Source organism: Mastigoproctus giganteus, chromosome 14 (genome assembly GCF_048544385.1).
Source record: "Mastigoproctus giganteus isolate SK-2022 chromosome 14, ASM4854438v1, whole genome shotgun sequence".
NCBI lineage: Eukaryota > Metazoa > Arthropoda > Arachnida > Uropygi > Thelyphonidae > Mastigoproctus > Mastigoproctus giganteus.
In genome coordinates this window covers 103,118,318-103,133,260 of record NC_143588.1, presented here as the reverse complement: position 1 = coordinate 103,133,260, position 14,943 = coordinate 103,118,318, and the positions used below count along the sequence as shown (strand labels likewise).

The window sequence follows — 14,943 nt, the reverse complement described above, 5'->3', positions numbered from 1 at the left end:
TTTTAACCTAAAATAAATGTAAAACAGTGGTATCACAATCTGTGATAACAGTACAGAATTCACTTTGAAAATGGTGAATGTAAACAAATACAGTGATCACATGACCTTCATGTGATTACTGTATTTGTTTCACTGCAATACACATCTGCGCTGTATGTATACATCCGACCTCAATGTGCTGTTATTTTGAATGTGTCGTTATTTGGAGTGCTGTTATTTCAACAGTCTACTGTATTTAATGAAGAGCACACTATTCAAATTCATAAAATTTGTTTACTATACTTGTAGATTAGTGTATGTGCAGGTGCATGTATACATTGAGCTGTTTTTGCTTTTAGTTACATTAGTACTGCCCATTTATTTGCTTGTCTCTCAACGATTCCCAGCAGGTCTTTTAATCCTTGACACCTTGCTTTCCAGGTTGCTGCATGTTCCAGTATAAGCAGTACAAGAATCGCTTTCACCTCTGCTGGTGGCTGTTGTTAATCTAAAAGTCTGTGTATAGCATCAGCATATATCCTTGCATCCTTTGTATTTAAATGTATCCCATCCATGTAAAAACAGTATCTCCTGTTAACAAGTTCATAAACCATGCTGGGAAAAATACTACCCCATGATCCTTACAGTCTTTCCAGGGCTGAATTGATTGACAAGGCTGTCATCATGTACTCCCTACTGTTGTGCTAGATAGAATTGCAGGCACTTTCAAATTTAATCCTAAGTTGCATCTTTTTCTCACCACTGCTGAAGTTTTCTTATGAATTATTTAAACCATATTTATTGGTAGTTCTTGCAATCAAGCATAAACAGTTATGTGGGCATAGGTTGCTCAGTATTTGTTGGCGACAGCGGCTGTATTTTGTTAAACTGCTCATATACAGCCATTAGTAGATTGTTATATCCATTTGTAGCAATCCTTAGGACAGAGATAGCATTAGCATTAGTAGAGGCATTTGATGCAAGTAAGCAAGCTTATGCAGCATCAGCCAAAAAAAAAAATAAAGTAAAATAAATAAATAAAAAATAACCACTTCCACTTCACCCCTCTGTTCGTTCGAAATACCTGCCCAGCTGAGCCTTAAACTTATTTAGGCTATCAACTTCCACGACAAGGGATGGAAGTCTGTTCCACCTACCAACCACCCGCTGGCTAAAGGCAAATTTCCGCACATCTATCCTACATCTGTCTTTCCTCAATTTGAATTTATGCCCTCTCAGGTGATTATTCTGAGCAAGAGGAAGAATCCCATCAGCATTGAGCATGCTCAAACCATTCAAGGCTTTGTACACCTCTATCAGATCACCTCGCTGGTGCCTAGTCTCCAGACACTGTAATTCGCAAAACTTAAGCCTTTCTTCGTAAGAGCACCCCTTTGTTCCATTCACTAATCTTGTTGCCCTTCTCTGTACTCGTTCCAGGAGCTCTACATCCTTCTTGAAATAAGGCCTCCAGGCCTGTATACAGTACTCTAGGTGTGGCCTGACCAGTGCCTTATACAAGGGAATAATCACCTCCTTATCCCTGCTAGAAAAATTCCTATATATCATTGACAATACACCATGAGCTACTCTTGCAACCCGTCTGCACTGCTCAGAGAACTTCATATCTGCCTGCACAACCACCCCCAGGTCCCTTTCATTCTCTACCACTGTCAGTGTAGTACCACAGAGTTGATACGTTGCTCTGGGGTTGCTGTTTCCCATATGTAGTACTTTACATTTGTCAATGTTAAACTTCATTTGCCACCTCTCAGCCCATCTGCTCAACCTTTCCAGATCCTGTTGCAGCAGCATAGTGTCAGTAGTGTCCTTGACAACCCTGCCAACCTTCGTATCGTCTGCAAACTTGGACATTAAGCTTGATATACCATCATCAATATCATTTATAAATACAGAAAACAATAAAGGACCCAATACTGAACCCTGAGGGACTCCACTAATAACATTAGTCCATGATGAGCAGTGTCCATTAATTACCACTCTCTGTCTTCTCCCCCTCAACCACCCCTTTATCCATAGCAGCAATTTGCCTCCAATGCCACACTGCTCCAATTTGTGCAACAGTCTTCCATGTGCAACAGTATCAAAAGCCTTTCTAAGATCCAAGTATATAATATCAAAGTTATTCCCTGCATCCAGTTCTTTTGTGACTGCATTATAGTATCCAATCAGATTGGTCAGGCAAGACTTCCCCTTAACAAAACCATGCTGTGTCCGAGCTATAACTGAAGTCTTGTCTAGATGATCCTGCAGTGCTTCTTTAACCAGTGCCTCCATTAATTTTCCAGGAACAGAAGTTAAACTCACAGGTCTATAATTACTTGTGTCAGCCTTTGATCCTCCCTTGTGAATTGGGATCACATTTGCACATCTCCAGTCCATGGGTATCTCCCCTGAGTCCAAGGAAGCTCTCATAATTATGGCTAAGGGTTTGCTTACTTCCTTTGCTGCCTCCTTTAATATAACTGGATAGATCCCATCCACCCCAGATGCCTTTCTTGTGTTTATCTTCAACAATTTCTCCTCCACTTTACTCTCAGTTATTACAAGATTCTTTAGCTTACTGCTAGAGTTGAATACACCTCTGGCATTCCCCTCGCTGAATAACTCCTCATGTGTGAATGTCGATGCAAAATATTCATTTAGTTTGTTAGCTACCTGAGCAGAGTCATCAACAGTTGACCCATCGATATCAAGTGGACCAATCTGATTCATCCCCTTCCTTCTAGAGTTTACATAAGTAAAGAACTCTGCTGTTTTTCTTCGCATCCCTTGCCAAGGATCTCTCGTAATCTGCCTTCGCCTGCCCAACCTCCTTTTGGTTACAGATCAACTTGTATCTATCATAGGCTTCTGTGTCACGTGTTAATTTGTATGTATCCCATGCATTTTTCTTCTCTGCCATATGCCTCATTAGTTCATCTGACATCCATTTTGGCCTAAACCTTGAACAATATTTCTTAGTTGGTATGTAAAGCCTAGTAGCTTCCAAGATAAGTTCTTTGAATGCTTCCCATTTTGAATTTGCTGTTGGTAACATCATCAGTTGATCCCACTGTATAGAATTTAAATACTGTCTCAGTCCATCGTAGTTGCCTTTACGAAAGCAATACCCCTTCCCTTTACCCCTAATGGTAGTTACCTCTTTGAGTAACTCCCACTTCAGAACACTGTGATCACTGCCACCTAGTGGTTCATTTATCTGCAGATTCTTAATTTTCCTTCCATTGCAGTTTTCTCATTTAGATTATTTAAAGCATATTTATTTATATGGTTTTTGCAATAAGGCAAGTAAATATTCTCATTTTGAAATAGGATAATTTCTGTTAAATTATTACTTATGCAAAATAAGGTATATATCTTAGCAAGGAAAGTATTACTGGTAATCATATTCTTGGAAATGTTCACTGACTGCTTTGTCAGGTTGATTGTAACTATATTATTCAAGTCACAAAGGAGGTTAGGCAAGCTAAGGCAGATTATGCAGTCTCTGGCAAATGATGCAAAGAAAAGCAAGCAGGAAAGACTTCCTTACTTATGTTAGCAGAAGGATGAGATTTGATCACATTGGTCCACTTGATAATTTAACTGTTTGATGATCCTGCTTAGGTTGCTGACAAACTGAATAGGTATTTTGAATCTATATTCACACACGAGGAATTTTTTTTAGGAAAGGGGATGCAAAAGTTTATGAAACTATAACAGGGAGCTAAACAATTTTGTGATAACTGAGAGGAAAGTGGAAGTGAAATTGTTGAAACTAAACATAAAAAAGGCACCTGGGATCTATCCAATATATTAAGGGAGGCAGCAGAGGAGGTAAGCAAACCTTCAGCCTTGATTATGAGACCATCGTTGGGTTCAGAGAAGGTTCTTGTGGACTGGAGATGTGTGAATGTATCCCCAATTAACAAAGGAGGGTCAAAAGGGTGGCATGAATAATTACAGACCTGTTATCTGAACTTCTGTTTCAGGGAAAATAATGGAGTCACTGATTAAGGAAGTAATGCAGGCCATCTAGACAGGAATACATTTATACTTCAGTCTTATCATGGGATGTGTTAAGGAGCAAACTTGTCTGACCAATCTGATTGGATACTGCATTGCAGTAACAAAGGAACTGGATCCAAAAAATAATTTTGATATCATATACTTGGATTTCAGGAAAACCTTTGATACTGTTGCACATAAAAGACTGCTGTACCAATTGGAGATGTGACACTAAGGGCAAGTTACTGCTATGGATAAAGGGATGGTTGAGCAGGAGAAGGCAGAGCATGGTTATTAATGGGCATTGCTCTTTGTGGGCCAGTGTTATTAGGGTAATTCCAATGGCTTCAGTGCTGAACCCATTGTTGTTTTCTATATTTATTAATGATATTGATGAAGGTATGTCAGGCTTAATGCCTAAGTTTTCAGATGATACCGAGATTGGCAAGCTGGTTAATGACAGTAATCAAGGTAAGCTACTGCAACAAGATCAAGAAAAATTGGGCAGCTAGGCTGAGAAATGGTAGTTGAAGTTTAATTTTGACAAATGCAAGGTGCTGCAGTAATCCTAGATTAACATATGAATTGTGTAGTACTATGTTCAGGGTATTGGGAAATGAAAAAGAGCTAGCAGTAATTGTGCAGTCAGATATGAAGTCTGAGCAGTGCAGAGCTCATGGCATTTTGTTAATGATATACAGGAATTTGGTTAGCAGGGATAAGGAGGAGATTATCCCTTTGTATAAGGCAATAATTCAGCCACATCTTGAGTATTGCATACAAGTCTGGAGGCCGTAGATCTGCTCAAACAGTGGAGAGAAGGACAGGGAGATTGGTGAGGTAAACAAAAGGGCAGTCTTACCAGAAAGGCTTTACAATTCTGCAAATTGCAGCATCTAGAGGCTAGGCACGTGCAAGGTGATTCAATTGACGTGTTTAAGGCTTTTACAAAGCACTTGAATTTCCTACAGAAATTCAAGTCTAATGTAAAAGGTCAGTTAAAGTCAAATTGTAATTTTCAGGAAATACATGTAAAGGAAGTTTGTTCTAGAAAACAGAAGTTGAAGGAATAAATGAGGAAGAAGAAAAGTTGGTTCTGTGAGTTTTAAGTTGGACAGTAAAAGTATGCTAACTGGTTGTGGCACATGTGTAAATATCTATAGAAAAGGCATACAGCAGAAACAATGTCTAGAAACAGAGAGTGGAGTGACTTTGTAAGATATTGGTCATCAATCAACATAACTGTACTGGACCTTTTTTGAATGAAATCTAGAAGCCTGAGAGAGAGCTTATAAAGCATTGCCCAGATGTGGGAACAATATTCCATGATAGGGTAGATTTAAGATTTGCACAGAGTAGCTGTTTTTTTTTTTTTTTTTATGAAAACCCCAAACACAAGAGGTATTAGAACCCATAGTACTTAGTACCCTGCTTGGGTTGGAGGTTGAAAAGAGAAAGAAGATATTTGTTGACATTAGACTTAAACTTCTGTAGACTGTAATTTTCAGGAAATACATACGAAGGAAAGTTGTTCCAGTAAACAGCAGTTGAATGAATAAACGAGGAAGGCGAAAAGTTGGTTCTGTGAGTTTGAAGTTGGACAGTAAATGGATGTTGGCTGGTGGCAGCACGTGTTCGGATTGTTTTGAAAGAGAGAGCGCAGTAATTATAGAAGCCAATTTGGAAGAACAGTGCCCATATCTGTAGAAAAGACATGCAGCAGAACAGTACATCTATGAGACAGATAGTGGAGAGGCTCTGTTAGAGTTGAGTCATTAATTAACCTAACTGCCTTCTTCTGAATGGAATCTAGAAGCTTGAGAGAGGTTTTGGAGGCACCGCCACAAATGTGGGAACATTATTTCACCGTAGGGCGGATTTGCGATTTGTACAGAGTGAACAGTGTTTGGAAGAAAAGTAATGCTGAGAGCAAAAGAGAAAACCAAGTTTTTTAGATGCAGAGGAAGCAATGTTTGTAATGTGCTTGTGCCAAGAGAGATTAGAAGTCAGGGTAATCCCCAAAAGAGAGGTATCATCTTGCCTAGAAATCGGAGTGTCACCAAAGATAAGCCTGAAGAATCCTTTTTGTGAGATATAAGGCAGAACTGAATTTTAGAAGGATTGAAATCAACTAAGTGGTCTTTGCCCTGCTTCTTTGTCTTTGCCCATGTGAAGTGCTGCTCTGACTGCAGCACTTCTCATGGTACCCTAATGGGTTCCAAAACTTTTATATTTTCAATCTTTTGCTACACACTGGCTGACAAATGCAATTCCTTTATGGACACGGATAAATCAATGCAAAATTGTTTTAGCTCCAGAAGACGTTGTAACATATTAACAGTGGAATTTCATCTGGTTTCGCAGTGTAGTATTGGTTTCTTACACTTTTCTCTTTTAATATGAATTAAGGATAGAAGGGCTTCGCAGATTTTTCGCCACTGCTTTTGCCAAGGGCAGTTTCAATTCATCACATTTCAGAACATCTTTAACTGCCGAGAATGTGCAGCACAATGAACAGATACCATAATACCCTGAACACGTAGATCATGGAAACTTTCTTTACATACATTTGTATCACTAGAGTCTATAGTGTCAGATTCTTCGACATCTTCAGTATCATTATCTACCATATCGAGTTTTCCAGATTGTTCCCAAGCAAGTAATTTGAATGACCTTATCATATTAGCCCTGTTGTCCGCAGGTAAAGAATATATAGTTGTTCTAATTTAATTTCAAATTCTTTCAAGACACTTGAAACTATTTTGCATAAATTACCGGCGCATTATAGCCTTAGATGCTAATGCGCCATAAAACTCTAAAACAAACAAACAAACAAGCATAAATTACCGCTTGTAGCCCGATCATTCAATTCTTGCATCGCAAGTGTTTTTAGAATAATCTTGTCACAATCAAAAAATTGTACATTTATTCCCAAAATTGACCTCTTAAATCGAGTTGTATATCTATTTTCAAAGAAATTAATCTGCCCTTCAAAACAGCTCTAAGGTCTTTACATGCATGATTAGCTCGTCTGCTTATCTCATCTTGAATATTTTGACAATTTATCTGAAGTTTACTGCCAAGACCCATAACAATTGGTATCCAGTAATTTTTGGAATCCAGAGTCTTCAAGCAGAGAAAATGGTCTACCATTTACAGTCACCAATTCCACACATGCATCTTTAACTATTTCTGCAGATATTTCAACCAATACGGTTTTTCTAACACTAGATGTAACAAATTTCGTAATAGTAGGTAGTTGTCGAGACTATTTTTGCTTTCTTTTTTAAAACATCCTCATAATCGGCGAAATGCTTTCTTTTTAAATGTCTCAGTAAGTTTTCTGAATGTTTTCCCTTCAAGTCCATTTTACAAACAGTACATTTACTTTTGTCTGTGTCACTATTATAATGAAATTTTTCGTGGACAGGATGCCCTTTTCTGTTGCCATTCATTGTTATCTGAGGGAGGGAAAAACAAATAAATATTTATTTTTAAACTGTTACAAAAATAATATTTAAGAGAAATATGCTAACAAGCTGTTGTAACAACTCAAAGGTGAAGTATGTCAAATGTTCCAATCAAAAACTGTTAAAGTATGTACATAAAATGAAGAAAACATTATCATTAAACTACTTAGAATATCCTTTATTTCTTAAACATTACGCAGCACTTAACAGTAAATAAGCATGCATAATCTTTGATTAGCAGCGAGGCTACATTATTGATCTTTTCTGAGCTTATCTGCCACAAAAAAACTGTTAAATACATAATTCCTTCACACCTATTTTTCTCTAAAACTAAAAATTGAATAATAATAAATAAAAAAAATTTAATATTAAAATATTGAATAATCAATTTAAAAAAATTTAATAACACACAAGTTTGTGCAAATGCAGCATATTAGTATGCAGCAATTCTAAAAAAAAAGCTAAAAACAGCACGTTTTAGTTATCTCATATTGTGAATACTTTCACGAGTTGTCATGATATTGCAATACTTCGAATAAGTAACGCTTCTCTAGTAGAGAAGACTGCTGTTACTTATTCTTGGTGGGCACCACCACCCAGACGGCACCGTTTCAAGGCTTGTTTGTATATGTGTGGGATAATAACTCTACTATCCACTTGTCCCTATTAGATTTAGAAAAGCAAAAAAAATAGAGGAAAAGTAATAGTAGGAAAAGAAATGGTGTAGTAGAAGAATGAAAGGGACAGTAACTTCTTCAACTCACACCACTTAAAAAAAATTCAAACTCCTCGAATAGGCAACGCTTCCCCAGTAGAGAAGACTGTTTTTACCTATTTTTGGAACCTCCGGGCAGTATCAGGCTCCCCTGGTGACCGTTTCAGGGCCATTTGACCCTCTTTCAGTGAGTAGGTACCCTGGTGATGCAATGATGACCAAACAGCTATGAAGTAAAACTCCACAATATGAGATGCCTGATGGTGTATAAAGTGAATTAGACTGAAGCACTTTTAGGGTTTTTTTTTTTTTTTTTTTTTTTATGAAAACCCCAAACACGAAAGGTATCAAAACCTATAGTACTTAGTACCGTGCATGGGTTGAAGGAGAAGTATGGGGGGAGGGGGATGCCGGAAACTTTGCTCTAGAGACTAAACATGGGTTTCACCACTTCAAGCCTCCAATAAGCAAAGTGGTGGTATTTCACCAGTTGATGAAAGTCATCTACCACCTAGAAGCCTCAGGCTGCAAAAGAATTTGACAATGTACAAGTTTGTGCAAAAGCAGCATATTAGTATGCAGCAAACTAAAAATATAGTTAAAAATGGCATCATTTTTAATTTATATCTCATATTGTGAATATGAGAAAATGAGAAAAAATTGAATATAAAATATTAAAAGTAATAATAAATAAAAATACTGCAGAGAAGTTTTCCATTTATGCACATAGCTATTAAACTATATTAATATTAAGCATGCTTAGATATACTGAAAATTCTCTGTAATTCAGTGTATGACTTTCTTATCATTACGATCCAAAATGAAATAAAAATTCATCCGATACAAATGAGAATTTCCAGGAGTTATTATAATTTAATTAATAAGTAAAAGTTACAATAAAAAAAACATATACACTTCCGAAGGCACTTCTTTTGGAAATCCTTCCTCCAAGATGTCCACGCATAACCTAACATAGCCGAAGTGCACTATGCCAGAGCAGAAACAGGAAGGATGAACCCTCAGAACAAAACCTCAAACTAAAAATGTTAATCTTTTCAAAGAAAAACACTAATGAGTGATTCTCAGTACTATGCCCTTTCACTTCCTTATCACTGATTTCATTGGTGTTCTGCTGCATCGAGAGCGTCCCTTCCCACATGCCTCACTGCAGAGCTTCTATTCAAATAGCTCAGCAGGGACCCTGTGGACGACAGAGTCCCTCCTCCACTCATTTCTTGGTCAAAGCGAAAAAACTCTTTCCCTACCCCTGAGATGGGCTGCTAATTTGAGCAGTGCTTTTCATGTCTTCTTAGTAACCATTCTAGAAACCTAGCCATGAACAATGGAAAAGGAAAGAGGAAGGAGTATTTTTCCTACTCACTGGATTTCCCCATTCCAAATTTTTGTTGACCCGTAGGCCCTAGTCTATGTTTGAACCAAAATCCGAACCACGTTTTCCAAAAAATGTTGGTTCGGTTCGTGGTTCAGAAAAAAGAATCTGTTCAGTGATTTCGGTTCCGTTCATGGTTCAGAAAAATGGATTCAGTTCGTGGTTTGGTTTGGTTTGGTTTGCAGCTCTGCTCCCAGGTTTGGGCAGCCTTAGCTCTCATCACCAGAATGTCCACCACAAACTCAGAAACTTAATTATGTTGTTATTATAGGTCAGGTAACACTTATGATGAAGCACTGTGCCAGAAACACAATAACCATAGCCCAGTGGTTATTGCAGGCACAAATTTCTTCATGCTGTGTCTTCAAATCTACATGATACCACAAAATATAGTAATATTTTTGTACTCTTATCTTTTAAGCTCCTCTGATCCTATGTGAATGCCTTCCCTGTAAAATGAAAATTTCATTATTATTTCAGTGTGACTAAATGTTGACATGTCAGGTAATGCCACTATTAATAATTGAAGTCTAGTAGATAATGTCTTCTCTAAAGTGGTGGAACATGTGCATTTAGGTGTTTATCTTGGTAATGTTTTTTCAATGTGGATGAATGAGCAGATAGGACAATATTATAAGATGAAAATACTTTTTTTTTTCTTCAGGTATAATATAGATTTGGGGTATAATCAGGTATAATTGATTTGGGAGAAGGTGGATAAATATGCACTCCACCAAGGTCAGTGAGCAACTGCTTCAGTCTGTGTAATTGTTTCCTTAATAGTTTTTTTTTTTTTTTTTGCCTCTGCTTGATGGATATTGAAGAAGAGCAGTGCATTTTTTTTAAAATTTTGCTTCAGATTGCAGAAAAGCACAACTGAAGCATATAGGATGGTTCTAGAAGCTTATAAAGAAAGTACTCTGCTTAGGTATGCTTTCTTTCCTGTTAGTTCAAAGAATTTAAGGAAAGCAGAGAATCCTGGAAATTAAGCTTATATCATAAAATTATCAGGGTGATGGTGATCACTTTCTTTGATATTCACTGTGTGGTATATGTGCACAAAATGAAAGAACAGGTAAGTGTTCTTTCACTACTGCTTTGTTTTCATGTTTTTAATTAGGAACATTAGCAAGAAAATAGGACAGCTGCTGATTGGAAACTGTATCACAATAACAAAAGACTGTACATTGCCTATATTATTGTTAAGTTCTTACCTCAGAGAGAGTTGTATGTGTCCACATCCACCTCACTCCATAAGACCTCTATCTCTGCCCCACCCCAAAGTAGCAACTGTGTGGACATCTTAAAGAGTGGCTTCCAGTTTGTGTTAACTGAATAGAAAAGATATTGGGGTTAAATGTATTATTTCCAGTGGTTGGCATTTTGAAAGGGAAAGTAAGACAAGATGATCAGTAATAAATATAATTTTTGTAATTAAGCTAGTCTCGATCTTTATTGAACATCCTGGGCTGGGAAAAAAAAAAAAGAAGCCCCATGGAGCAGAGGAGCTTGCATGTTCACTGTAACTGCTTATGGTAGCTGATAAACCAGCACCATGTTAATAGTTTTAGTGTTTAGAAAATAACTTGTACTGTAGCAGTCTTAGGAGAATCTTTTACATATTTATGTATGGAATCCAAAATGAAAGTAAACAAACATTCTCACCCCTACTTATTTGTAACATACTTACTTGGGCAATCCCTTTTAAATAAGCCATGCTTCCATTGCTTTATCTAAGCAGCCAAGTTATAACAATGGCCTTTCACTTTGTGGCAGCATACTGATTAATTTACACAATGTGTATTAGTGACCATGTACAGGGTCATCAAGAAAAGACAATGGTCATAGTTTAGAATACAATATAATTTTTGATGTATTGGGCAGTGACATTGGTGTGTGTGTTGTTAAACACACAAGACAGATTTTTTTTTTTTTTTTTTTTTTTCTTACAAGTTGGTGATGTATCCTAGTGGAAAAAATACTATAAGTAAGATGACGTATGTTGCTGAGAGGTGTACTCCATCAAAGGATTCGTCAAACTGACAGCTTAAAATGAGAATTTGGTTGCAGAAATAGTCTAGATCTTAATTTGTAAAATAGACCATTAATTTCTAGAACCTTGATGTGGTTGCAGAAATGTGGTTCTTCATTTCCTGAAGGAACATTTTAACAAAGGGTCATCTCTAATTGAATTGATATCCTGTAGAATGAGATTAGGTAGTCTTGGCTACCATAATGGCCAGATCTGAGTCAGTGTTATTTCCTGTGAGACATTCTTTAAGGATAACATTTACAGGAATAATCCACATACCATTGAAGAATTGAAAGGCAACTCAGCTGATTTGGTGGATATCTTTGAAGAAATTTTAGCTGCAGTTATGTTAAACCTCAGTTGACATCTGTGGAAGGTCTTGGATCATGCAGAGGATCATCTAATGAATATCTTTTTACTTGCATAGTAAATTCCCATATCTCGTGTTTAATGGCACCACACTGCCAGTGCAATACATAAGATGGAAAAAAAAATCGACATTCAAATTCATTCATCTTTTTTGATGAACCTGTGTATTAATTATCTAAGACTAGGAGCTGGTTTGAATAAAAGAGTTTAACAGTTAACATAGTATGCCACAGCTCCCATATTTGTATTTTACTTTACTATACACACTGTGAGAGATATCTGAAAAAGTTTTGGCTGACCACAGAAAGAACAGAGTAATCTGGAAGTGAATCAACTTTTATTCAGCATTTACCCCTAAGTGCTACCCACTTGATTCAACATTCCCTCATCTTTTTTACACCCTTTATATAGATCCATTAGTCATAGTTTTCTTGGCTCAACTTGGTGTTATTACAGAAATAAGTGTTACTTATATTTGACCTACTTTGTATTTGCAATCCAGTATATAAGTAGCTTTTTAATTATTTTACTATCCACCTTAAAATCCACTGAGGAAGATCAGAGTGAGAGTCCTCAGAAAATGTGGTTTATTATTTAGCTTTATTTTTATTATATTAAAATTTCTTACTTCACAGTGCAGTGTAGTGATTTAATTCTTTTATATTCTTCATCATGATTAATTTTAGTACCAGATGCATTGTGCAAATTAATTTTTTTTCCCCTTTTTTTTCTCTCTTCCAAAGAACAAGTGTTTCAATCTAAAAATATTTCTTGACTAAATATCTAAAAGTATGAAAAAGGTTGTTTATGCATGGGTAATGCACTTCCATCATTTCTGCTACCCAGGTAGTAGGCATTAACATTAGTAATATTAGTCTTCTCCACTGGTGAAGCATTACTTATTCAAAGCAGTGCAATACCTCGGCAACTCATGAAGGTATTCATAATGAGATATATAATTAAATCACCATTTCTACTACCCAGATAGTATGCATGCATACTATATGGGTAGTAGAAATGATGGAAGTGCATTACCCATGCATAAACAACCTTTTTCAAGTTTTTCAATGATATGGATTAGTCCACTTTGTAAATATGGTGTTTTGCCAAAATAACAGAAAAATACACTTGATTTAAGATATTTCTTATTTTTCAAATTGAGCATGTTGCAATCTTCTAGCATTTGTACTTTATTTTTGTACCCTAGCCAAATGTCTGGACCTTGAATGTATTGTTTACTTACTGATGTATTTTGTTTATTTAATTGAGTGTTAGTGGTGGCAAGTGATACTAGGAAACTAGTTTATGCACAACTCCAGTTGGAAGTTTTGTTTCACTAACCAAATGGTTGTTGAAACAAAACTCTCTAAAAAAAAAATAAATTTAAACAGCCATCCTCCTTCAATTTATATCCACTTGCATGCCATCCAAGAAAGAGTAAGGATGCCATCAACATTTACTTTACTCAATCCATTTAAAGCCATAAACACTCCGGTTCAGGTTTCCTTGCCAATGCCTAGTTTCACATGCTGCAATTTGCAGAACTGCTCTTTCTAGTCCTTTTGTGTTCCTGACTAATCTGGTTGCTCTTTTCTGCACCCATTCCAAACAATTTATATTTATCTAAAATGAGGCTTTCAGACCTGTAGTACTCAAAGCAGCCTAACCATTGCCTTCATCATCATCAGCCATTTTCAATCCACTGCAGAATGAAGGCCTCTCCAGCAACTTTCTAGTTCCTTCTGTCTTGTGCAATGGCCATCCATTGCACAAGACTACCCATGAACTCTGGAGTTGTTCATACTACCCATGAACTCATGAATTTCATCTGTCCATCTCCGTTGTTGTCTTCCAGGTTGTTTTCTTTTAGCTCCTCTTGGGTACCATTCTGTTATTTTCTTAGTCCATCTGTCACCATGTCTTCGAGCCATGTGCCCTGTCCAAGTCCATTTCAGTTCTTTAGTTTTGATAAGATTGTCCTTTACTTGTGTTTGCTACCTAATCCACTAGTTTCTCTTCTTATCTAGCAGTCTAATTCCTAATATAGTTTATTCCATTCTTTGCTGTGTAGTTTTCAGCTTCTCTTCCATTCTTTTGGTGAGTGCCCAAGTTTAATTTCTATAATTCATGGCAGGGAGTATACATTGGTTCATTATTTTATATTTCAGACAAATTGGGATATTGCTCCTCAGTATGTGACTATATTTCCTGAATGTTGCCCATCTGAAATTTATTCTTCTCTTGACTTCCAGCCTTATACCATAGTAATGGTTAGGGTACTCTGAGTATTTAACTTGGTGAATACAAAACAAAACTGATAGGTAATGGATATTGCCTTTCTTCCACTTGTTACCATATGTTAGTTTTGAAGTTATATAATTGGCCCTTTTATTTGTTTTATTTATTCTTTTTATTTATTTTTTGTTTAAAAGATGACACTGCCTATTAATTTTTATATATTGTTTTTATCTTACATAGAAAGTTTTTATTATTTTTTTTCTTTCAGGGAAACGAAAAAGCAACATCCTGATATTATATTTGGAAAATCCTGTCACGATTTGCCTGTTAGAGAAGTTGCCTATCTGACACAGAGTGTTTTATCATCATATACAGGTCCAGCTGGTGGACTTACTGAAGTAAATCGAAAGCAGAAGGCTTTTGGTACTAATGACCTTGATGTTGATTTCATTGATGAAGAACATGAAAACTGTGATAACATTCAAAAATTGTTGAAAGATGATGGTGGAGGTGGTTGTAGTGGTGGGTGCACTACAGAAAAGCTGCATTCATGTCCTGAAGAAAATGTTACAGAAACTGGTAAGTGATTATTTTTTGCACAGCTGCATTTTAATGAATTGACATTACATCAAGGCCTCCTCAATCATGAGTTTAATTATTTATGGAAAAGTATTTATCATATAAAAGATGTAGATGTTGAAACTTCTGTAGTTCACTAAATTATTCAGAATTTGACTCG

The 14,943-nt window shown here is 36.4% G+C and overlaps 1 protein-coding gene across 1 annotated transcript in view; it reads left to right on the top strand.

Moving 5' to 3' along the window:
• LOC150075460 (PP2C-like domain-containing protein CG9801) overlaps positions 1–14,943 on the top strand; it is an 84,743-nt gene that overhangs the window by 14,628 nt on the left and 55,172 nt on the right. The window contains exon 2 of the mRNA XM_090388495.1: positions 14,473–14,783. Coding sequence (XP_090244621.1) covers positions 14,473–14,783 — 311 coding nt within the window. The remainder of the gene's footprint in view (positions 1–14,472; positions 14,784–14,943) is intronic.